At 38.0% G+C, this 26,450-nt stretch overlaps 1 protein-coding gene across 1 annotated transcript in view; it reads right to left on the bottom strand.

The window, feature by feature from the left end:
• The window catches only part of LOC121415809, a 43,568-nt gene that overhangs the window by 5,807 nt on the left and 11,311 nt on the right, over positions 1-26,450 (bottom strand). The window contains exons 2-22 of the mRNA XM_041609139.1: positions 16,038-22,059; positions 15,380-15,415; positions 14,209-14,307; positions 13,167-13,448; positions 12,162-12,320; positions 11,671-11,809; positions 11,068-11,173; positions 10,250-10,391; positions 9,529-9,603; positions 8,548-8,688; positions 7,500-7,712; positions 6,827-7,009; positions 6,150-6,416; positions 5,539-5,740; positions 4,659-4,810; positions 3,982-4,214; positions 3,374-3,589; positions 2,943-3,063; positions 2,301-2,402; positions 1,588-1,748; positions 1,018-1,206 (exon numbers count right to left, since the gene is read on the bottom strand). Coding sequence (XP_041465073.1) covers positions 1,018-1,206; positions 1,588-1,748; positions 2,301-2,402; positions 2,943-3,063; positions 3,374-3,589; positions 3,982-4,214; positions 4,659-4,810; positions 5,539-5,740; positions 6,150-6,416; positions 6,827-7,009; positions 7,500-7,712; positions 8,548-8,688; positions 9,529-9,603; positions 10,250-10,391; positions 11,068-11,173; positions 11,671-11,809; positions 12,162-12,320; positions 13,167-13,448; positions 14,209-14,307; positions 15,380-15,415; positions 16,038-21,993 — 9,174 coding nt within the window. The 5' untranslated portion in view covers positions 21,994-22,059. The remainder of the gene's footprint in view (positions 1-1,017; positions 1,207-1,587; positions 1,749-2,300; positions 2,403-2,942; positions 3,064-3,373; positions 3,590-3,981; positions 4,215-4,658; positions 4,811-5,538; positions 5,741-6,149; positions 6,417-6,826; positions 7,010-7,499; positions 7,713-8,547; positions 8,689-9,528; positions 9,604-10,249; positions 10,392-11,067; positions 11,174-11,670; positions 11,810-12,161; positions 12,321-13,166; positions 13,449-14,208; positions 14,308-15,379; positions 15,416-16,037; positions 22,060-26,450) is intronic.

Genomic DNA, 26,450 nt, shown 5'->3' with positions numbered 1-26,450 from the left:
AATGAAAGAAAATATTTTAACGAGAATTAAATATGGCATGTGATCAGAGGTGGAAAATAATTTATGAAAACAGATAGACCAGACGATGTATAATTTATGTTTATTGGAAATCAGAGCTGTCTGAATTGAAAACAGGAAGCGCGAACGATCTAAAAATCATGTGCGACTTTCTTGCAGATATCTAATCCAAATACAGGCGAACGTTTTGCGTCCAATTTGCGATCAATGAACCTCGTTCGCTCACTGTGAATTTGATGATCCGACCGATATTTTGGTGGTATATAGAACAGCATACATCATGTCTCGTAATAAGTAAAACGTTCGCAGAAAAGTCGGGAAACAATCGGTCAAACATCGCTGCTTGTGCGAGACATTTGGTAAAATATCGTAAAATGGCTGAGGATTTGCGAAAATCGCGCAAGTCATACAAACCTTTTAAGACATATTCGAGAAGAATTAACAAATAAAAAATGCACCAGGATATAGGAAGCATTCGCGAGAAATTTCAAATTACTTTGTAATTTCCGCCGAATTAAAAGAATAACAAAAAAACGCAAGCGACCGATTTGCGAAGCTTCATAACATACGAGCATGTTTTTTTGAGCTTTTGCAATAGCAAATGAAAATGTGTCCTTTCGCCTGGTGGGTGTTTCATAAAGCTGTTTGCATGTTAAGAGCGACTTTAAGAACGACTGGTGAACATTTCTTACGCATTAAATAATCACCGACGAACATTCAAGTGTGAATATCATTTACCACAAGAAAGGATCACCAGTCGTTCTTAAAGTCACTCTTAACTTTATACAAATAGCTTTATGAATCGGCCCCCAATATAATGCGTCAAAATTAACCGAGAATGTAACAAATGCGATCTGATTACTTTATACAATTCCAGTTACAAAGGTTGATAAAAATGCAATCAGTATGAGTCCTGATGATGATCTAGGATCACGACATCTTGGTGGTATCACTGATCGAATCACATAGAAGACTGTTAGGTAAAACTGTTCTGCTTACCTTGACGGCAAATGTGTTCTGGTCGTTGCTAAAGGCTGTGAGACCTACGATGGTGATACTGGCCTCTGCCAAGGCACCTGTTAGAGCGTTGTAACGAGTTCCAGAGGACTCTGCCCTCTCATGGAGTATCTGATAGGTCAGAGGATAGGCTTCGGCATCCGTTACACAATTCTGAGTCACCAGAGTGATCTTTAGAGATAAAAAAACAAAAGAGGAAAACGGGTAAAAGTAATTCAATTGTTAATATTACATCACATTTTTAAGGGAATATAGTTGTTAATCTCAGTGACGAGGACAATGGATAAAAATGGTTGTGGTTTGAATTCGCATCACACTCCAGTCGCAAATGTTAGCATCATCACTGTTATCATGGTCAACATCATCGGATGCATCTTCCAACTCATCAACAACACCACTACTACTATTAACGTCATCATCTTAATTTCTTCAGTTGCGACACTTATACAACATTGATGACCTTCATCAGTGTAGGTGACAGAAATATCTCTGAATCCCTTTAGGCCTACTCCTTTTCCGAATAAAAAAGGTGGGCCCCTTTTCAAAGCGTACCTCATCAAGCTCTTGATAGCTTGTAGAACCATCAACGATGCCAAGGGTACAGGATGACACCCCTCCGTATGTCGTGGTGGCGATCTTGCTAGTCGAGACCTGACCTTCTGCGTCGGTTACCGTCACAGAGAAAGAGTAAGTGTACCCCGCTTCCAAAGTCCCTACAATGATGAGATTAGAAGATGAAGAAAAAAATTAGTTAAGGTTTGAAGTTGTTTTAATAGCTAAATTAAGCAACAATCGATTTCGTTCTCTTCTTTCAAGTCCAAACCCAACAGAATAGAAAAAAAAGAAATAAAAGATAAGTGAACTTAGTAAATTTAGTCCTACAGCCGACCTTCCAAGACCAAAATACAAATCATGTCCGGTCGTGAATTTGTTTATGCTTTGGGATTTAATCATTTGCCAGTGTAATTCACTTTCATATTGTAAGGAGTTGACATTTAAAGTTACTCTATAAACATTGATCCAACAACAAAGTGCCCCGTTGTCATGGTCATTCCGTCTTACTTAATACAAGGACACCATTATAAAAATGATTAAGGCTTCCTATTTTCTGATTGTCCCCCCCTTTTAATATTTTTGATTTTGAAATAATTTTATCTATGTGATACGGACGGTTTGGATTGAATTCATAGTCTTATTATTGCATTCAAATCAATATACTAGGACAATTGAATTTAACCTATCCATCTCCTTTTCCTGTAAATTACCTGTAGGGATGGCAACATAAGCGGTTGTAAAGAAAGGTGACGTCTCTCCTTGTAGGAGAAGCTCCTGACTACTCAGCTGTGAAAAGTCAACGTATCCGTATCCTGTGCATTAATTGAAGATAAAAAATGTAAGATTCACCAATGATTGAATTTCATTTTTATAACCAAACGAATTCTAGTGAAAACTGTACGCCATTGATGCAATCTATCGCCAAAGGTTAAACTTCCTTTCCCGATACAAATAAAATGGAGGAAAATGTTGATTTAATCCCAATCGTGTTAATCTTGAATGTACCTTCTTTAAATTACCGCATGAGTTACATATGCATTTATCACACACCAAAAACATTGGACTTTTCCGAACGATTACATTATGAGAACTAGGGGTTCAAGTTTGATCCTGCATGGGTGCGGGGAAACGTCTTCTGCAACAGAAGGGCCAATGTCAACAACATTTTCCTGCCGCCAAAATAAAGAGACAAGCCAAAGACGAATAAAGTTAATCGAGTGTTAATGACATACTTTTCTATATCATTAAAAATGCAGATGTCATGGTTAAATTTTGGCAGGCACTTTAGTATCTAAAATTGAGCAATTATATATCCATCGCTATATGGAAAACGTGAAATATGGAATACTCACCGAGATCTGTATCGACGGTTGCCCACTCGATAGTAATATCTGATGTGTGGGTGACATATACTCGTAAAGTATGGGAACTACTGCTCTTGATCTTGTCTGGGAGGGGTTCAGGAACAGTTATCTACAAGATAATGTGATGGGTAATAAAAAGATTTAATATTATAGTAGCATGTTTTCGGCTCCTCGCGGTCTCCAAGTAACCCAATCAAAACGCACCAAGGCAAGACAAGCACTAAATGTAATACTAGTATACACTTTGTCCTTTATAAAGCTGCAACTTACGTTCCAAGGATTACCAGTACTACCAAACACTAAAAATCAAAACCTTCTGACAACTTTCAAAAGCTGTTAAAAAGTTCGTTCAAACATTCAGCTTTCTGTTTCTTTGGATTTGGATTGAAAATCCCCAAACACAAAATAGGGGTATTAACCTGTGGGGGATTGCCAGCTTTTGCGATGACGGTGACACTGGTTGATGCCGTCCTCGATAGTTTGGTGATCTCGAGGGTGAACCGGTAGGTTGAATCAGAGTAGAGATTGTTGGAAGCTAATGACAAAGTGCTCGCTGTAGATTCGCCTTCTGTCGGGAACAACTCACGGGTGTCGCTTGATACACACGGATCATAGCTTCCTGTATCTGAGTTCAACTGGCGAAAAAGAAATATGATATTTGTTTATAGATACATAACAAAGGGTAGAGCGGTTGTCGTAAACTACAAATGAAATTATCTTGAAACCAGTTCCAAATAGTTTAGATGCTTCTACACAATTACTATTGCCTCTTTATAACTTTAGTTCCAGGGTTACTTGTAGTTTTTTGTTGACATGATCATAACAAACTGGATTTGCGTCTAACTCATAAATACTTCATAGGATGATTTTTTCTCTACTTTGTTTTCGGTAACGTATCAAATTTCATCGAAACCGACGTATTACAAATTAGTATATAATAAAGTGTGAAATTTGGGGCAACTTTTAATATTCTATATAGATTATTTCATAGACAATTGAATATGCAGGAAATTGAATTAACTTGTACCTCCTCACAAGTCCACAGGTAGGCCATCTCTTCGTTTTGATTATCAGGATCAGAAGACGAAGATCCATCCAGTGTGAAATTACCGCTGTCGACGCCAATGGTTCTTTCAGACCCTCCAGCGATCAGGGCAACCAGGTCGGAGTAAACCGTGGTAACGGTAACAGTCTGCGTGGTCACTGTGGATGGGTCACTCTCTCTGCTGACCTCCAAGGTGAAGGTCACGTCGGTGTCGCCTGGAAGGTGAGACGAAGGAAATGCATTTTAGAATTGACACCATATCCACGATAAGGTCCCCACAAGGAACCTTGCAAATGAATATAATAGTCCAGTGATTATGAGGCCTAATATGCATTATTGCTCGCAGGACACTCTTTTATCTCTTTCTAGATTAATCTTTATCAAATCTTATGCATTTATCTGGATTTTTTTTTGAAATCCCTCATTTATTTTTTTCTTCAAAGTTTGATTGAGTGATCGTATATCCAATACACAAGAAACACGGAGAAATGTGTTTGAAAAGTACTCAATGCCATGAATATCTTGACAGGATAACCCTTTAAAACCGAGATTGCTTATTTCGAATTGCCTCGATTCGATTAGAAAGTGATGACCTAAACTGCTATATTTCGAAGAATGAAACTAAGGGAAATGAAAATATACTCTAAGAGGAATCTTACCCGGAAGAGTACCAGCTCCAACGTATAAGAGTGGTTTGCTCATTGTCAACAGGTTAAGAGCGATGCTATCATCATCCACTGACCAGGAATATACCATTTGCTCTGCTCCACCACACGCCTCGGAGAAACGCACAGAGGCGCGGAGGAAAAAGCTACAAAGAAAGAACAAAAGCTTCCTTCATATAATTTCGAACTGCAATTTAAATTCTGCTTCAACATATTCGACTCAGCGATTTGGTGACATAGATGTGTGTCTAAAATTGTCCAAAAGATAAAAAAACAAACGCGACCGAAATCAATCTATGCACAAGATAGCAAGCAAACTTTAAAAAAACAGTCTTAAGTTCAGTTCCGACTAGGGTATATGAACCTTAAGACTTTAGAGGGACATGTTTATAAAGAAGAAAAAAAAGACACTAAATGGAAAATCTTACTGAACTTTGAAGATTTGAATCCCTGAAAGTATTTCCACAAAGAACACAACTCCAACTCACAGTCCACAAGATGAGCTTTTAGTTTTGAGAATTATGACCTGGCATAAGATCAGTTGCAGATCTAGCGAGTTTTTGATGGAAATGGGGAAGGGGAGGGTGATGTAGGGTGTGCCCATTCAAAGCAATGTGTCCAGATCATCTACTGCTTATGACTGCCCTACTACCTCCACTATCATAGTCTAGTTTGGATGTTGCTATAAGGAAGCTAACTTTCCAAAAACTCACGTATCTATCTATCTTAACCCAGTGCCAATCTCCCAAGCTAACTGGGACAGGAAGTTACGCCCTCGACGTTAGCTTTGGAAAATAGATTCCAACGTGCTTCTGGTCTCCTCCTTTTAGAGTCAGTCACAGATTACTCAGATGGTACGGATATTTAAACTTACTATTGAGAGATGAGGGCGCTGCTGATATCAACTCTCTCTGGGTAGATCACCACGTCTGGTCTGTTGAGATCCGATCGAGTCACCACTAAGCTGTCAGTGTCACTTCCTCCAAGGAAGTTCTCTACCGTTATGGTAAAGGTATATTCTGTATTTGGGTCCAGATAGGATCCCGCCAGACTGACAAACGCATAATTTTCTGCGGCTACAAGATAAAGAACATCAATAATCGATTAGAAGGGGGTATTTAAAAAGACCACTTCTTTCGATATTTCTTATGCTTTTTTTTCAACATGAATCTGCAATAGGCATAATCGCCCTTATCTAGCTTTTTATGTAAAGTATCGTATCATGTACCCTAGCGAGCACAGAATACCAGTTTTAATAAGAGTGATGGATATGATAACCATGGTGTTACTAATCTGTAAGTGAATTTAGCATGCAGTTCTACTTAACTCTAAAAAACCTTATACAGGTTTTGATTGTGCTTGAACCACTTTATCTCTCAACTCAAACTGCCCGCCATATTGCAACATTAGGTGCATTGTTTTAAAAGCGTGATGCCTATAACCTACCACTTACATAATGGTCGAAGTATTATCCAACCAACCTACCTGTTAGTTCATCCGTCAATTCGGTTGGGATCGAACCGTCACTGGACACAGACCATTGATAGGTGAAAGAACGCCCTGCGCTTCCACGGGATCGCAAAGCACTGAGACGGACATTTCCACAACTGCTTATTACTTCAGTACCCTGAAGGTCAGCGATAACGGAAACCGCTTCGTCGGGGGAAGATGCCGTCAGTGTTCCACTGGCGTACCGAGCATACTCCTCATCACGCTTCTTCAGGATATTTTCGCGCAGAATCAGTTCATCATCTGCAAAATATAGGGAATATTATCAAATTAATCATTGATATTAGGAGAGAGTTTATTCATTTTTATTATGATGATAAGATTTACTTTTTTAAAGATATTTCTTTTTTTATTTACTCTTCACGTTTATATCCCAAAAGATTGGTCACAGAAAAAAGAGGAGAAAACCCATGATTTTATTAGAATGGGGTTTCAGTGCTCAAAAAAGGAAACATTGGATAAGGATATTCAACACAAAGTGTTAACAAAATATGCCAATGAACATCAATTACGACATTGGTTCAAATCGACGTTATATCGCATTCCCAAAAGCCTTCCCGCCAATATTTGCACGGTACCAACTGCTGGATCCAATTTTACATATGAATCACAAAATTCAGTCGCCTACAAGTTAAGATGGTTTTAATCTTTACCTGGTTCAATAAGACTTCCACCGTCCAGACTTGAAGGTAGAATGTAAATAACTCTTAGGAAAGGAAATGCATAGCACTGGGCATCCTCGCCTCCCAGGGTGGTCGTATTCATGAAGATTGCATCACATGACGTCACAGCATCTTCATTGATTGCCACGTCAAACTCGAGTTCAAGTAGATGTCCTGTAATAGGGCAGGTGATGATTAACATCGTGAACAACAAAAATAAAGTCTCGCTGTTTCAAACCACGCATTATTTATAGTCTACAAGCAGATGTGACTTCAAGTACAGTTCTCCTGAATTAAGAATGAAGTGAAAAAGCAAATTCAAACCCCATGTTTTACCGTTTTATTCATTATGCCTAAGTGATAGAGCCTACATGGACATACATTGAAAAGAGGGAATACGAAATTATGTACGATTAAAGTTTTATCTTATTCCACTGTGTTTTGAAGGCGTTATTCTTGTACTTGAATTCGTTATGATTGAAAGTATAGTAAAAAAGACATGAGCAGAAAAGGATGTGCCCGTGACACACTTGCCTGTACTCCGTGAGTATATTCATTGCCTAGTCTTAGAGATCAAGGGTCTTATTAACAAATAGGAAGTACGCCAAATTGTCAAATTTTAATTAAAAGATTTGTAAGTGAGGAAAATATGTAGAATCATTACCCGTGGATGAAAACTTTAGACTCTCGACAACCGGAGCAGGGGCATAGTAGGTGATGGTGAAACCTGCATTATCGGGGTTAGCCAGAGAGTCAATTCCATTGAAGGATGGATACACAGTAACCTGCGTCGAGGTCGTCAACATTGGCCCCGAAAACTCCAGAAGATCATCGTTGTCTCCGCCAAAGGTTCCATCGATGACAATTCTCTCAGTTTCTATAAGGAAGGAGAAAACGAACAGATTATTTGAGAGTGAAAGAATTAATTTCAAGGAGGGTACGGGAACTATTGAAGTGCCTTCTTTTGAAAATATTTCGGTGATCAGGTGATCCTATGTAGATTTATAAAAAGAGCTAATTATATAGATACTGAAGTATGTGCATGTGTGTGTGCGTGCGTGCATGGGTATGAGTGTGAGAGTGAATATAAAGGATATTTGGAAAGATATTAAGCGTTTCGGTGTGTGTGTGTGCGTGAGGGTGGGTGCGGGTGTATGCACCCACTCTCACGTGGCCGAGTGGTCTAAGGCGCCTGGCTATACATGGAAAGTCCGGAGTTCGATCCCGGCCGCGGCACCTATGCCCGTGAGCAAGGCATTTAATCTACAATGCTCTTTTATCCTGCATTCAAATAAATGGAAATGCTATATGCATTATTGGTAACTAGGTGTGCACTTGTTTAAAAAAAAAAAAATGCGGGTGTGTGTGTTCACACTTGTGTGATGTGTGTTTTTCTGCGGTCCTTATATCATGGTGACACGCCTTCAAACGAAGGTTAGAAAGGGTCAATTTGATCCATAAAACGTTCTGTGGCATTATTTTACTCGATGTAAAGTGGAACTGATGTGCATAAGTATGCGACCAGGAGAGCGTTTCATCAACAATATTGTCCGACAAGATGTCAGATCTGACATCTTTCCTTCACTCTGATTGGCTTAGAGGCACTGTTACTATGGTAACTGTCGGATAAAACAGGATTTGTCGGATAAAACGTCCGACAAGTCATTTCATGAAACGCTCCCCCGTATTGAACCTTTTGAACTAGGACTTACCAGTGTAGATGATAGCTTTGGGTGTGGTCAATGTCTTGTAAGCCGTAAAGGCTCCGCTTGTTGACACCATGTTAACGGAGATGGAGGTCTCGCCATCATCTATATCAAACTCACTTTGAGATATGCTGTTTACGGTGATTTCTGCAGGAAAAAACAATAAAAACATAATACGAGTAGAATATGATCAGAGCAGGAAATCAAGTGTGGTCCTGAATTCTTAAAAAAAACCCATCAAACGAGCACCCAATACCACATTGTTAGCGCCTTTATACGGTAAATCATTGCATCTCCTTGGTCTTGGAGCGGGCGCGACTTGGTATACCTTTCAGAGAAGATAGGTGCAACATTACACATATAAATAGGGGTTTCAAGTACGGGATTGCTACAGGTGCCAAGTAACTTTGATCTCAGAACTGTTTATCGCCGATAGAGTTACAGTGTATGTAGATCTTAGTATTAATACCCTTTCAATAATTTAACAGTTTAGTTTTATTATTCTTCCCCGGAATCAACCTTTATTTGTATTTTTTTTTATTTTGTGTACTTTAAATGGTTTCAGGAAAATTGATCTGTATTAATCGAAAATGGAGGAAAATTATGTAAAGTATGCCTATTAAAGGGTTAGGGCAGATTCCACGGAAAGTCTACATGTCACGAGACATCAATCATCGTAATTTATATTACTATTATCATTATGATTACTGCTTTCATATTTTATTTTGACTGATCTGAACCAAGTTTTGATTGATATCGTCATCATCATCGTCATCATCATTATCACCATCATCATCATCGTCACCATCATCATCACTGTCACCATCATCATCATCATCACCATCATCACCACCACCACTACCACTACCACCACCACTACCACCATCATTTTCAAAATCATCAGCAGCAAATCTTCATCGTCATCACCATTAGCAGTAGAAGCATTGATCTATACATAACACCTCTTCAACCAATGTGATTTCATACCTTGATAAACATAAAGGTTAACGGATTCCTCGGATAGTTCTGTTGACTCCGTAGAAAGGTATACTGAGTACGTTCCTGAAAAAAATGGTATTCATATAAAACGATGCATTTTCAATTTTTGCATGCTTTGTACAAAAAGAAAGTTGGAAAGATAGATTTGATAGACTAAAGGAAGCTTGTTCCCCTGTGACCTACATGACTCGCAGCTATAAACATGACATATGTAATCTAAGGGTATTGAAAGATTGCGATTCAATCCCGTTTCCAGTGTTTAAATTTTTCTGTCTCCACTTTCTTCTGCTAAAAGCCACTTTATTCTTTTTTCACTTTAAATTCTTCTCTATATTTGTATATGAACAGTTTCACATATCATTATCGAAATGAATAAAAATGAAATAAAATTTCGAAGTAGTCCTTTGAGACGACAGTTGGCTCCAAATGTTCAAGGGCGAGGGGCGTTTTTGATTTATGTTTAATCCTCCGCCCTGTTCGCAAGATCTTTTAATTTCATGTCGTATTTTAAAATCATGACCCCGACAAGGACACCATTATACAAAGGTTTGCAATTAATATTGGTGAATGGCAATTATGGCCAATCTAGATCACCGTTGCCTGCACATTTTGCCCAAAGCACAGGGAAGTGACCAATCACAATTGTCCTTTCATATTTCAAATCAATCGCATTTTTTTCTATAACGGGGCCCTGGTTTCGGCAACAAACCTGCAGGGAGATTAGCGGTGCAATTGAACTCATCGCCGACCTCGTTGCTGATATCCACCGCGTCGATCTGCTCGCCGTTGCTATCAAGGAACTTACATTGTTTAGTGGTCGCGTCCTGAAAACCGGCTCCGCGAAGTTTGACCTGCCGAGGTTGAACAGATTATGAAACACATCCCATTCAGAATATTTTCGTAGTTCATCACACAGTGGATGGGGAATCGGATTCAAATTTCTTATATTTCTTACATAATTCTATACTAACAAAATAAAGATTTCAAAATATCAACCACGATAACATATATCCCTTAAATAAAGTCATTTTGAGTATTGCTTCAGGTTTCATTGGGTTTTGTCGTACATATTTTTTTTTTCATTGGGATGGACTGCTTATGTACACCCCTGACCATCATTCCCTCCGATATGGTGTGATCATAAAACATCACTTTGTACATTGTTTAATCCTTGAAATTTAAAGACAAGCAGTTTTCCATCAATCATACCAATTATTAACCCAATTTGGCCGATCGTCATAGACGTACACCTACGGGGAATTCTGATAGCAAAAATCATAATAACATATTGATTACGATTAAGATAACATTATTACTGATAATAATAGTCATAAAAATGATAACAACAATAACATCATTGATGATAATGATAATAATAATAAGTGTAATAATAATGAAAATAAGGACAATATAAACATGATAACGAAAAATAAACATGAAAATAATAAATATATAAATATGTATTTCATAATTATCATTGTCATCATTAATGCCACCATTATCAACACGACTGATCATCATAGTTACCTGATAATCGGTGTCAGCCGGGATGAGAGAGGGGGCTATACTATCGACGGTGAAACAAGTGCTGCCATCTCCACCACAGACATCACAAGCGTCGGTCGTAGCTTCACTGTGGACCAAACAATAAAAATTGCAATTTCGGAAGAGGAACGTTGGCATTTTGATTTCATTGATGCACGCATCGGTCGCAGCTTCACTGTGGACCAAACAATGAAAGTGTCATTTCGCAAATGAACGTTTTAAAATTGTAATCAATTATTCATTGTTATATTGAGTTGGATAAATTCCACTGTTCTGCGAACAGAAGGTGGTAATGTATCTTATGTAGTACTCTGCACGCATGAAAATTTTGCATGTTGTTACGAGTATTTGTTTAGGCATTTTTATTGGCCAAAGAATCTACCTTTATAGCGCCATGGTCAAAGTAGTCAACCTGTTTGTGAATATGTGCCCGAATATTATTTTCAATGACATATCATCTATCAATTTTGTGTTGCTGACGTGACACCAAGAACGTTCCTGTTCTGCTCTGCATGGTCGCCTTTCTTCTAATATATATATTTTTCATTTTTCACACCTAAGAAAGTACAAGCACTTATTGCTTACCTGTAGGCGACGCCATCACAGCCGAAACAGAATTCTGGATCTGATGTTGTATTGCACACTCCACATTCAGTGAGCCCGGTATCAGCAGGCCTGTTGGTGCTACCTCCGACACAGTAACCGCATTCATTGATAATGGCAACTAGAGGCATCGATCATCAGAAAATGAAAGGAGATACAGACATTACTTTCCTATCGATACCAATGGAAATGAACCTCTTAGGACGCTGTCAAATACACGACATAGTTTCTTTTACATTATGCATATGTAAAAAATGTGAATTGGTTGTCATTGTCTATATACCTGTTTAAACTGGCGGGAAAACGAGTTGAAAAATATGACAATTGCGCAATACTTACCCCTTTTCAATATTCTATACCTTAAAAACGTATATTGCAATGATCTAAGAATCAAATCAAGAAATACGTGTATCAATAAAGGGAAATTATCTTCATACACTAAAATAAACATGTAATAACTGAATAAAACTTACGTCCTTTGCACTCGTGGTTACAGTCTTTTGTTGAGAAAATGGTCCCAAGTGTATTCGGCACACATTCGTCACAATCATTGAGTATATATCTATCGTCACAAAGTCCCAGGCAATTCAGGCTAGAGGCGCTGAAATCTTCATCCACACCCGTATTGCCACCTGTAACCAAAATGAAACGTGATGATATCAAGATGACGAATGGCAATATAAGAATGGTTCTACCTTATGACAGACACCCCCACAAGGGTTATGCAATGCCGCAATGTATGCACTCCAGGGAAATCGTCATACTCATTTCGGGATGTTGTCATCCCCGGTAGGAGTCAGTTTTTGCGTTGAAATGATATCAATGAGGAACATTTGAAAATCCATGAAACTAGTAAATGTTCAGCATACCCTTAATGCGAAAATCGGTTATATTAATTTGTTCTATTTATTTTAATAATAAAAATATGTCTTAATATAAATGTTATGGATCACCATTATCACACTTATACTAAAATGACATGAATTGAACAGACAAGAACAAACAAAACACTGAAAATTTTATTTTTCATTATTTTGGAGAACGCATGTCTTCATGAGAATGCAATTAGACAGCTGATCAAGTCATATTCCATCTTAAATTTTTGTATTTTAGTACATTAAGATTTTCATTACAAGGGCAATATATCATAAACACATTTGTGAAAATATGAAATAATCATTATTTTTTAAATAAATAAACAAAGTGGGGACATGATTTCACCAGCCCAACTGATGAATATTCATAACGACATTCATATAGCTTTCTTCACAAAATATTGCTCAACTTTAAAATTCAATAGATTTGTTGTTTTTCATCAGATCTTACGCAATTGCTTCGATGAATTTTTACTCTGTTTAATTAGATATAATTATTATTTCAGCCCGGGGTATATTATCTCTTTCAGAAATCTACCGAATATATGCATTCCCGTTGCAGGTGGAATGATACACTGCCAGATCCATCAAAGTTTTACTTACCAACACAAACTTGACATGCATCGCGGTAAGCTGTGCCGTTGCAATCGTTGTTGCAATCGACGGTCGTTGCCGTACTTTCCCCTTTGCACGAACCGCACTCGTAACCGAAGTCGTTTGGTCTCCCCGATTCACCTCCGACGCACCAGCCACAGCCGTTGGTGGTCGCAGAACCACCGCAGGTGAAGGCGCAGTCGAGTTCGGCGCTACCGCCGCATTCTCCGGCACAATCGTAGCGAGCGTCACCGTTACACACGCCTGCACAATCCCTGATGAAAAAGCATTCTGATTGACAAAACCAAAGATCATAATGAATTGAAATCGACATTAAACCAAACAAAAATCATGATTGGCAAATCGTTGGAGCTACAACTTTTGGGTCTTTTTTTCAATGCAATTTCTTCTCCCAATCAACAATTTTTCTTGCATACTATCCGATAATGTCCTCATGTCTTTTTTTCATCAGTTATTACTTGCATCTTCATAACTTGTTATATTCCTTAGATATAATTGATAGTCGTATTTTTAAATTCAACCAATCGTTTCATTTAGTCATATAAAATTCATTGACTTTTCTATTCATCAATGTTTTCAATATCACTATCATTAGTTTCATGATTATCATTATTATTCCATATATTTATTTCTTTTTTCAAATCTTTTATTTTCAATTAAAATTATTGACGTGTTGGTGACATGACACATCATTCTCCTATGTAAATATCTCAGAGGGCATCTATAGATTTAGGATTGTAATAATTTTTTTGTACAGAATAATGTAAAGATAAGAGAAGGTTTAGGGTTTATTTTGTTTTGGAGGTTAGGTTGTAGGTTTTGCTTAAGATTTCTATGTCTCTCTCCCTCTCTCTTTTTGGAGGGGGGGGGGATTACCATTTTACATATTTCCTGCAAAACCAGTCCAATTTGATGTGTGTTCGAAAGATGAAAAACAGATAAGAAATACAAGTGGTAATGAAATGAAATGGGCAATGGATAAGACAGTCAGATATTTTCAGTATACTCTATAAATTTGAAATTAACAAACCTTCCTCCTCAGATACAGTATCATTTGAGCTTTTAGTTGAAGCTTGAGTCGTAACCGTGGGTTGGGTCGTGGGTTGGGTGGTGCGTTGGGTCGTAGGTGCTAGCGATAAGAAAATGATAATAATGATTTAAAGATATTTAATGGATGCCCATCGATCACAATATAATTTCATGATCCGCACGTGCAGAAAATGGGAACTGAGCGACTGGATATTCTTTCTTCATCCTCTTTTTTTATCTCTCTTTTCACTCCTTGAAACATCGTAAGGTAAAAAAAAGCACAGCTAGGAGTAGAATATAATATTGAAAAATACAACTGTAAAAATAGGCGAACATTGGTATTGAAAACAGAATGTCTAGTGCTTAAAGATTAGGGAGTTGATGTTGCTCGACAGGACGGGGGCATTACACGGCGTTAATTGGGTCAGAAATGCCAATCGCAACAATGTATTGTATACTATCTTACGTATAAATTTAATAGACATTATTTTCTACGTCTGATCACAGACTCGATGAATACCAGGAAAGGAGTACTGTACAATTTCAGCATGCGAGGAAGGTGTATTCGATTTTGAGTTTTGCATCTAGCAGTCATTACAGCTCTTGTCACAATTGTGAACTCTTCAATGAAGTAAACTAATGATGTTACCCAGAGTAACCAACATTCACGCTCTGCTGGCGTAATCTAGGACGCGTTTCATGAAAGGACATTATATCCGTAAATTTCAGTTTTATCCGACAGTTTCCATATGAACTGTGCTTCTCAGCCAGTAAAATAGGAAAGTTGTCAGATCTAGCTGCCAACTTGTAAGAGGAAAATGTTGATGAACGCTCCCCCGATCTCAGCGTCGTAAGAGAGCCATAACATCCATGATATCATGTTCTTCTCTCTTTCTCTCCCTTTTCATCAAACTAAAACTAGAAGCTATCATCTATTTGATCACGACCTGTAATATTTGCTTGATATACCCGAACCAATACTGAAGGATCCCAAAGACAATTCTTCAAATGTACATTGAAGTCATAATCGGCGCACAAAGTGGTATACTCCCACCCCTCCCGATTCTCCATCAACTGCATTCACACGAATTATTATATCATGTGCTGTGTGTTTAGAGAAACAATCCTTAGCTTATATAATTGAATGTTGAAGTGTATCCTAGTATACTCACCTTGCTGGTCATTACAAGTTATCTCTGACGGGTCGACTGCAATGAAACATAGAAGGAAATCAGAATGAGGAAATCAGTGTACATTCATCAATGCATTTACTTGGATTGAATTTGTTTTAATACCATTGGTATGTGCCAATATTCTGTTCACAAAATATAAAAAAAATAGAAAACATACAAAAAGATATATACAATCTGGGAAAATTTGAAGAAAAGCAAAAATAACAAATTATTAAATAAAAGTAGTTCTGAATGGAATGTATACAGTATATAGACATATACATACACACACACACCCTTATATATATATATATATATATATATATACACACACACACACACACACACACACACACAGGTATTTTCTTCAGAGGACGAGTACATTAATTAACCAATGATGGAGAATGATATGATGCATAATCTGAACAGTCAAGTTCCTCCTTAGAATAAAAGTAGGGGTTTTTCAGGTATGCCTGGCTCCTTCGAAACTCAGTATGATTTTTTCCCTCTTTAAAAAAATAAATTACGTGCTATTACCATTTTGTAAATTCTTTTTTGAGGTGATGGAAGTAATATAAGCATGATTGAGCCCTAAATTAATATCTTTTGAGGGTGGGAGGTGGATTTATTATTAGCTTTCCTTAAAAAGAAGACTTACCGATTACACCCGAGAAGGACTCAGCAACGAAACTGCATACATGTTCCACTGATTCAAACCCTAGGAACTGGTAGGTGTAGTTGTGGAATTCTTCCATTGTAACATTGACCAAGGGAAGAATGAAATCAATCACACGATTGACAGTACAGGAACATTTCTCTGGATTAGCAGTGAAATCAAGGATTTCCTCCATTATCATCTCTGCATATTCAGTCATGTTACCCGGCTTGAGGTGGATAAGATCGTTGCAAAGCTCATGATGACTCGCCAGTCCGATGCTATCCACAGCAATCAAGACAATCTCATTGAGTTGGTCTACACCGAATCCTGAATCACCTGTCTCCTGGAAGATATAACCGAAAGCTTGATCCCAACAAGAGCACAGTTCAGCACCAAGCGGCATAAAAACTGTCATCCATTCCACAACAAATTCAGTGATCAGCGTCGGAATGTCCTTCCTTGATTGTATCACGTTTGTTATTCCTTTACAGATGTTATCTTCATCGATTTCGGTTACATTGTAGAGCTTACTTGTGATCTGCATTAGATATGCCAAGATATCTAAATCTTCCAATCCTTCAAAAGTCACCTCGCCGTTTTCGAGGCAGATTTCAACATTCGATAAATCGACTAAGTCAACGATGGGAGCTGTACGATTAGGATCAACATCATGTGGCCCGCCTTCAATAAACAATTCAATAAAATGAGGGTAAAGTTCATCAGTGCAGACTTCATAGAGGGCATCGGCATTACTTTCAATGACCATTTGGCATACGTCATCAATCTCTGAAACATTGAACATTGCAGAAGAAGCCTGCCACACGTGGCAGGTCCTTGAAAGGGCATCACCCATATCTTCGGAATGCAGGAGCATTGCAGCAAATTTGATGATTTCGATTGTAGCATTGGCAATGGAGTGTGAATCAACCTCTCCTTCTTCATCCATACTGTCAAACAGGACATAGAGAGGTTCCAAATTGACAGGAAGATCGCCATTGTCATTGTAGATTTGATTAACGTTTCCACAGAATGAATCTGCATTCTCGAAGCCTAGTATACTTGCTGCATCCATGTCTTGTCCAATGAGGTTGCTGATTATGCCCATGGTTCCAGAACAGAAAGATTGGTCGCTGAAGAATCGGAATACACTATCTTTCATTTTATTCGCTACCATGTCAAGCTGCGAATCATCATGTAGTGCAAATTCCATCTGATGACAAAGGTGGTCACCATCTCTGTAGCCTCCCAAGTAACTGAAAATGGTACCAATGATAAATCCGATATCTTCCCGATCATGGAAGAAATCTTCTCCTCGGCTTGACCAATTAAAACAGTTTTGTCCAGGAGTAATGCATGGATCTTCTAACTCGGTCTCTGGAAGGTTTTCAAACTCACAGAAAATTGGTGATACAGTCTTTCCAATAATTCTTATTCCCTTGACAACTACGCTGTCGATTGAGTAGGATTGGGCGACAATTTCATCGAAGAGAATATCAGTAAGATGAGAACAACTTTGATCATAGTCGAAAAAGTCGAAGCCAAATTCTTCGCCCACTGTTTCAAGCAGGCCACCAAAGTCAAAGTCTATTTCTTCTTCTTTTTCTTCATCAGGACGGTCTGATCCATACTCGAGCCAGTGAATATAAGGGTAAAGTTCATTAGTGCAGACTTCATAAAGGGCATCGGCATTGCTTTCAATGACCATTTGGCATAGGTCATCAATCTCTGAAACATTGAACATTGCGGCAGAAGCCTGCCACACGTGGCAGGTCCTCGAAAGGGCATCACCCATATCTTCGGAATGCAGGAGCATTGAGGCAAATTTGATGATTTCGATTGTAGCATTGGCAATGGCATGAGAATCGACCTCACCGTATTCATCCATACTGTCAAACAGGACATAGAGAGGCTCCAAACTGACAGGAAGATCGAGATTGTCGTTGTAGATTTGATTAACATTTCCACAGAATGAATCTGCATTCTCGAAGCCTAGTATAGTTGCTGCATCCACGTCTTGTCCGATGAGGTTGCTGATTATGCCCATGGTTCCAGAACAGAAAGATTGGTCGCTGAAGAATCGGAATACACTATCTTTCATTTTATTCGCTACCATGTCAAGCTGCGAATCATCATGTAGTGCAAATTCCATCTGATGACAAAGGTGGTCACCATCTCTGTAGCCTCCCAAGTAACTGAAAATGGTGCCAATGATAAATCCGATATCTTCCCGATCATGGAAGAAATCTTCTCCTCGGCTTGACCAATTAAAACAGTTTTGTCCAGGAGTAATGCATGGATCTTCTAACTCGGTCTCTGGAAGGTTTTCAAACTCACAGAAAATTGGTGATACAGTCTTTCCAATAATTCTTATTCCCTTGACAACTACGCTGTCGATTGAGTAGGATTGGGCGACAATTTCATCGAAGAGAATATCAGTAAGATGAGAACAACTTTGATCATAGTCGAAAAAGTCGAAGCCAAATTCTTCGCCCACTGTTTCAAGCAGGCCACCAAAGTCAAAGTCTATTTCTTCTTCTTTTTCTTCATCAGGACGGTCTGATCCATACTCGAGCCAGTGAATATAAGGGTAAAGTTCATTAGTGCAGACTTCATAAAGGGCATCGGCATTGCTTTTAATGACCATTTGGCATAGGTCATCAAACTCTGAAACATTGAACATTGCGGCAGAAGCCTGCCACACGTAGCAGGTCCTCGAAAGGGCATCACCCATATCTTCGGAATGCAGGAGCATTGAGGCAAATTTGATGATTTCGATTGTAGCATTGGCAATGGCATGAGAATCAACCTCACCGTATTCATCCATACTGTCAAACAGGACATAGAGAGGCTCCAAATTGACAGGAAGATCGCCATTGTCGTTGTAGATTTGATTAACATTTCCACAGAATGAATCTGCATTCTCGAAGCCTAGTATAGTTGCTGCATCCACGTCTTGTCCGATGAGGTTGCTGATTATGCCCATGGTTCCAGAACAGAAAGATTGGTCGCTGAAGAATCGGAATACACTATCTTTCATTTTATTCGCTACCATGTCAAGCTGCGAATCATCATGTAGTGCAAATTCCATCTGATGACAAAGGTGGTCACCATCTCTGTAGCCTCCCAAGTAACTGAAAATGGTGCCAATGATAAATCCGATATCTTCCCGATCATGGAAATAATCTTCTCCTCGGCTTGACCAATTAAAACAGCTTTGTCCAGGAATCATGCATGGATCTTCTAACTCGGTCTCTGGAAGATTTTCAAACTCACAGAAAATTGGTGATACAGTCTTCCCAATAATTCTTATTCCTTTGACAACAATGCTGTCTATTGAGTAGGATTGGGCGACAGTTTCATTGAATAAGATATCATTTAGATGAGAACAACTTTGGTCAGAGTCAGAAAAGTCGAAGCCAAACTCTTCGCCCACAGTTTCAAAAAGGCCTCCAAAATCAAAGTCTATCTCTTCTTCCTTTTCGTCATCATGATGGTCCAGACCATACTTAAGCCAGGGAATGAGGTCGTAGATGCACACATGCTCAAGTTTTCCTGGATCAAGTGCCAATACCGCTTGACAAAATTCATCAACCTCGAATATATGCCTCAAAAAGAAAGGACCTGACCCTTGCCACATTAGACAGGATGTGTAAATGGCATCTCCGATGGTATCTGAATGGATGACCATCGCAGCGAATTTCATCATCTCAGCCGTGGCATACATAATGGACTCAGATGTAACAAAGTGTGCTCCTCCGTCGACTTCGTTTACAAACAGATTGAGGAAAGAGTCAAAGCTGAAGTTGTAGTTGCGCTCTTGATGAAAGATTTCGGACATTTCCAAGCAGAATGAATCGGTACTAATGAATCCGATTAAAGGAGCAATGTCTGCGTCAATTCCCATGAGCTTTGTGATGAGGTCAATTGTGTTAGAGCAGAATGTTGCATTATCAAACAGTCTGTAGATACTCTCTTCCAATCTACCTGCCACCATATCTAGCAGTGTATCGTTTTCCAATGCAAAAGCCATCTGGTGGCAGACGTGATCACCATCCCTGTAGCCTCCAAGAAAGCTAAATATTGTTCCGGTAATAAAGCCTACATCCAAACGATCCAAGAAGAAGTCATTACCTGGTATTGTCCAATTGAAGCAACCTCGCCCTGGAATCTCGCATGGAGCTTCTAATGAATCCAGCGAACCGTTTCGGAATGATGGCAAATCACAGAACATAGGTGCCAGGGCACGGCCAAATGCTTTCATTCCCATCTGGATCACATTTCTTATGGTAAATCTCTGTTTGATTTCGTCATTAAAGATGATATCAGTCAGATGTGAGCAGGTTTGACCAAAGTCGTAGAAATCAAAACCAAGTTCTACCCCGAAAGCATTTACAAGGGCCAGGAAATCAAATTCAAAGCTATTAAATGACGTGTACCTCACACACCGCTCTATAATTTCTTCTCTCGAAACATCCCTGTATTCATTATAGGCCAAAGCGGTACAGAATCTTTCATCAGTATACGGAGACATTCGGCAGAGAAACTCAAGGGCACCCAAGTCCGATTTGTGGGAAAGCATCTCAATGAAAAAGAGCAAGTGAATGAAACCATCTTTTTCATCCATGTTCTCATAAAGGTAAAAGTCAATCTCGCTCATATTGCCTCTCCAGAAGGGATAATGAAATAGTTCATCACAAAAGGCATCGCTACTTGTGATATGGGAGAAGTTTCCGCGTCCTAGGTCGAAAGTGTCATGAAGGCTATCTGCAAAATCAATGCATCGACTTCTGTTGGTAATGACACTGTAAATGCTTGCAGTTGTTTGGTTTACAAGTTCGTTAAAAAGTTCGAAATTTCCTTGATCTGTCATAATGAGAGCCCAACCGGAAACATTACATATCTGTTCGATGTCATCAAAGCCACCAAGAGTTGCAAAGGCGTCAATCATGGCATCAGTGTCGGTATCGAAAAGAGGGTCTCCGCCAGTATCACCACTCCCCTCGTAGTCGTCTAGGAAAGACGTGCATTTACCAGGGATCGATTTAAGATGCTCGGCAACGATGACCTTCAGAACCACACCAAAGATATTACCATGATCAAGATCGGGATATGTCGGCATGTCATGAGATATGAGCCCGGCCAAACTTGAACATATTTCATACTGGTCAGGAAAATTGAAAAATGGAAAATCTGTTCCATCGAATAATGGAAATGACCAATTTCTATTGAATTGTGGGATGAGTCCTATATTTCCAATTACATTCGCAGTATCGTCATATATGGGATTGGTCCAATTCAAATCTAAATCGTTTACCGGTGAAAAAGGAACAGTTATGTTTAAAATATCATGTATTGGCGAAAATGGGATGGTTATATTAAGGATGTCCTGGATTGGGGAGAGTGGAAGAGTTATATTTTGGATATCTGGGAGAGGGGGAAGTTCAATCTGGGGAATGCTGAATCCCCATCGCTTTCGTCTGATTGGAACATGATCGACCTCGTCTTCGCCTTCCATTCCGTATTCGCCTTCGGGGTAGCCTTCGTCCCTGTACTCGTCTTCTTCATTTCCAAAGAGTTCCGCAACAAAGGACCAAGAGCTGCGACAAATAGAATATGCTTCTGCATATGAATCATTCCGCAGAGCCTCGAGGATGGGTAGACATAACTCTTCCATGGCTCCGCTTGTCAACCAATTAAGTTGTCTCATCTCCATGCAAAACGAGCCTATTGCATGGACGAGGTCTTCTGCTTGGTACATTGTTCCTACTGTAGAAATGATATCACTTATGCTAAGATCTGGAAGGATATATCCTGGTTTGCTGAACGGTTCAATGGCACTGATGTTGTATTCTGGTTCTGTGGTCCACTCCCCATCCTGCCATTCGGTGCTATCCAAGGCAAGGACGCCCCCAGCGACCAGACAGGAGACGAAGATCACCACCACACGTGCCTTCATTATCAAAGAAGATGGGTCACTGGGCTAACAGGTGTAAACTGTTGCACAATGGCCTCGCTTCCTCACCTGCAGAAACAAAACGAGATAATAACGTTTTTTCAATGGCGTTGTGTAATCTTACTTCACTGTTTTAATTCTAAGGTGATCTTTTAACAGAAATTATACTTAAAGAATATTTTCGTAATTTCTCTAAGCGAGTCAGCTGAGAACTGTATTCTATTATATTAATATGTTGGGTTTTGTTCATTCACTTTTCTCTTGTGCCAATCGTGTAACGTAACGTATCTGATGACACCTACACGTATGTACAAAATTCAATTATGTGTATAGTAATTTACAAATTACACATACTTTATAATCAAACATCTTAAAACTAATGACATTACCGTCTGCTTTTTTAAAGCAGAGCCCAATCTACATGAACTATAACTGATTATTTATTTGTATAGGTATATCAATTTTTTTTGTAATCTCTAAGCTTAATTTATCTATTCAATGAAAGAAAAAACGTGTTATCTAATGCTTTTTTGATTAACATTTGGGGGCTTATAGCTTCGACATATTTCAGCAGCTACCATTGCGAATATCAAAACGCGATACATATGGTCAGCTTTAGGCTCAGTGGCGTAATGAACCAAAAATTTGAGGGGGATATATGGCGTATCGGTATCGGGTCAAATTCATTAAAAAAAATGTTGAGCAGGAAAAGAAAGCGAGCGAACAAAAATGTCAACATTTTTATTATAAAATCTAATTTGAAATATATTTGACATAATATTCAGAAAAGATCATTTACCCCCCCTTCTATTTTCCCTTTTCCCCCCTTTTCTCTTTTTTTCTTGGTCGTGATTTTTTTTTTCTAAAAAAAATCTTTCAAATTTGTTTATGATTATCCCCCTTCTCGTTGTATACAATAATACCACAGATACATAGTGATTAATACGGGTATACGAGCGCTATCTATCTATCTATCTATCTATCCATCTATATATATATATATATATATATATATATATATATATACAGTTGAGGCCAGAAGTTTACATACACCCAGGAAATTCAAAGAAAAGCTGACATTTGTCAAACGTCATAGAATTTACTGTATCTTATAAAATATTTGTGCTATCATGACAAATTTGATATCAAATTAATGAGTATGTCATGCCCCTTCATCACATTGCTTTGTCACCAGGAGCTGAAAAATATTCAGGTGAAATTTTTTCCCCCAAAATCTTCATATTTTAGACGAATTAAAAATAAAAACTTGACAAAAACATTTCATATTTGTGCTAGTTACTTCTCAAAACAAACATTTCAGATTACACATTTTTGTTCAGTGGTGACATATCATGATAGAAAATGTAATATAAATCATAGATTTGACATTTATATATTGTTATGAAACGATGTTTGAAAATATAAAAACTAACAATAGAATACAATGGCATTAATATTACTTTTTTTCTTCAAAGAAAATTCCACCTGAAATATACTTTGATCTCAACGGTATTCCAATCATGTGGAAGAGCTCAATATGCTCTTTCATTTGATACCAAATTCTTCATGGTAGTATTTATATTTCTGAAGATATAGTAAATTTAACGATGTTTGACAAGTGAACGAATTTCACTGAATTCCATGGGTGTATATATGCAAACTTTCGGCCTCAACTGTATATATGTATATATATATATATATATATATATATATACAGTATATATATATATATATATATATATATATATATATATGAAGATTAATAAATTAATTTGAAGTAATTTAGACATTACAATTAGCAATACTGGTATGGAAGAATGCGACACGAAAACAACTGAATTGACTGGGTGTAATTTTGGCATTAGGCCTATAGCGAAATTATTATTTTCTCACTACTTCGATATATTTCGGCAGTCCCTAATGCGAATTACATCAAATTAATACAAATGGGGTCTTAAAGTGTTATCACAAAATGTGCACTCAAATGTTCGAAAATGATTCTCTTTTGAATTCATTTATTATTTCTTTGCGTTTGATACAATTAATAACTGCACATGATAACTAAAGATAGTTGATGATATTAGCAGGGGGAACGCGATGAATAAACATTGAAAATTAACGGGCAGTTCACGGTGCAGTTATCTTTTTTGACCCTGTATGCATTAATGCAAGACAAACGTAAGCAAGTCATTAATTCCGTTTGTGGACGTTAAGGGGGAAAGCTATCATTCTGAGGCGATTTAAACATATACATCTCCGAGAGCTTTCTTTCCAAAGCAACATTTTTGATAGACAACGTTTGCATTAACATCGGGTATTATCCACTGAAACCAAACGGTTATTATTTGCTGTTCATTCCACATCTCTGGAATAAAACACATTCAAGTAACAACAAAAAATACTACAATCGAAAACATTTGTGGTTGTTATAAACAAGAAGACAATGATAGTCAAAATTGACGGATTTGCCAAAACACTGTCAACCTACCAACCAACCATTGAAATCATATAGGCCTACAATAGCGACATTCAGAGAAGCTATCATACCTTTTTTTCTTCTTTCACTTCCAATGAGAGATTTTCTAAGGGGGTGTTGCAAGAAAATATTTGCAATCAATCGCAAATATTCTGTTTCAATTTCACAATTGGTTGATCACCTTTATCTTTAGCAAATCAGATTACACTCCTTGTTTCATGGAGCAGACTAGCAATCAATCGCAAATTTGCAATTAATTGCACGGCATATGCTTGACTTCGGGAATGAAAATAGACTTGCAATTGATCGCAAGTTTCTTGGAACGCCCCATAAGACTATTCAATGCGATTTAGCTTATTGAATGTCTATTGCAATATATGCAACTAAAATATTGGTCGTCAGTGACGGCCAATGATCTTCTTCAGTCTTTCATATTCGCAAGATATTTATCTACACTGTGACGATCTTAATCATCACATTGATCTGTATCTGTATTTTCTTGAAATTGAAATAAAAGAAATTAATTGATAGAAATAAATCAAATGAAGTGCACTTCTGGGTAAGATAGTAAAGAATGAATGCTTTTCAAATATAATACCCAGCGCAACGCACTTCCTCAAAGGGTCTTTAAAGGGGAAGTTCACCCTGACAAAAACTTTATTGAAAAAATAGCAGAAAAAATAATAAAAAATATTGCCGAAGGTTTGAGAAAAATTCATCAAATAATTAAAAAGTTACTGGAATTTCAATTATTTGATTTGTGACGTCATATGCGAGCAGCATTCCTACATAGCGAATGGTAAAAAATCAATAAAATGTCATTTTCTCAGAAAATTGGAAATGGTTTTCACTGTACCTTTTGTATATCAATAGACACATTATTTCACACCCGATCATGAATAGAAAACAAAATTAAGTCATCAGGAACCATGCAAAATTTGAAATTCATGCATTTTATATTACATAACACATGGGGCAGCTGCTCGTTTATGACGTCACAAATCCAAAACTTTGAACTCTTATAACTTTCTCACTCTTTAACGGATTTTCCTCAAACCTTCACCAATATTTTTTACTATTTTTTCTGCTATTTTTGCAACAAAGTTTTCTTTAGGGTGAACTTCCCCTTTAATCCGCTGTGCAATGCATTTTTATTGAGTGCAAATACTCCAGATGATAACGTTTGTTGGCTCTAGAGCATTTGTTGGATAACTGCAGTCATAGCATTGCTTAAGTACAAAGTGAATGTTATTTTGTGGTAAATACAGAAAGCTAGATGTCCCAGACTCTACACAACTAATCAAAGGTTGGCTCTTATGCTAACGAAGGGATGTTTATTTGAACTTTCTGTTGGGTTGGACCTTGGCATGTTTCATAAAAGTGATTGAAACATGCTTTAGACAGTTAATAATTTTTTTTATCTCATTACAAGCTTCAATGATTAGCAAAACCTAAGTTGCGTGCAACCTCGCACATGCACTATCAGTGATCAGCTCGCATGGAGAGTAAAGCAGAAAATAAACCACATTCGCTTTGTCGACAGATCCCGCCCCACCGATCTCCCCATTAAGCACTGTGACTGCTGGAAGTCTTTGTTATTCGATCACTGCCATTCTGTATTCACGTCTGGCTTCTAGTTCTACACTGGAAAACAAATAAACGCCATGGCCCTGGGAAGCCGGGGTTTCCGCGTGTATTATTCTCCATAGGCACCACCCCCAGGTATTCTGGACGATGTGTAAAAATAGTAAAATGTAACCAAACTGGCCTTCATTTTGTTTGTAGTCAAACCATTTTTTTTTTGCTTGTCAAATATCTCGGGACCAATTTTACACCCATTCTGTATTAATTTTTTTTTCTTTTCAAATGCACATCAGCATCCCCCAGTGATAGAATCGTTCCCAGGGCCATGGCAAACGTAACCAGAGTAAACAATTTATTATTTCGAGCAAAATGGCTGAGGTTTTTTTTTCTCGTTCATTTT

Source organism: Lytechinus variegatus, chromosome 5, assembly GCF_018143015.1.
Source record: "Lytechinus variegatus isolate NC3 chromosome 5, Lvar_3.0, whole genome shotgun sequence".
NCBI lineage: Eukaryota > Metazoa > Echinodermata > Echinoidea > Temnopleuroida > Toxopneustidae > Lytechinus > Lytechinus variegatus.
This window is presented reverse-complemented; position numbering and strand designations above follow the sequence as displayed.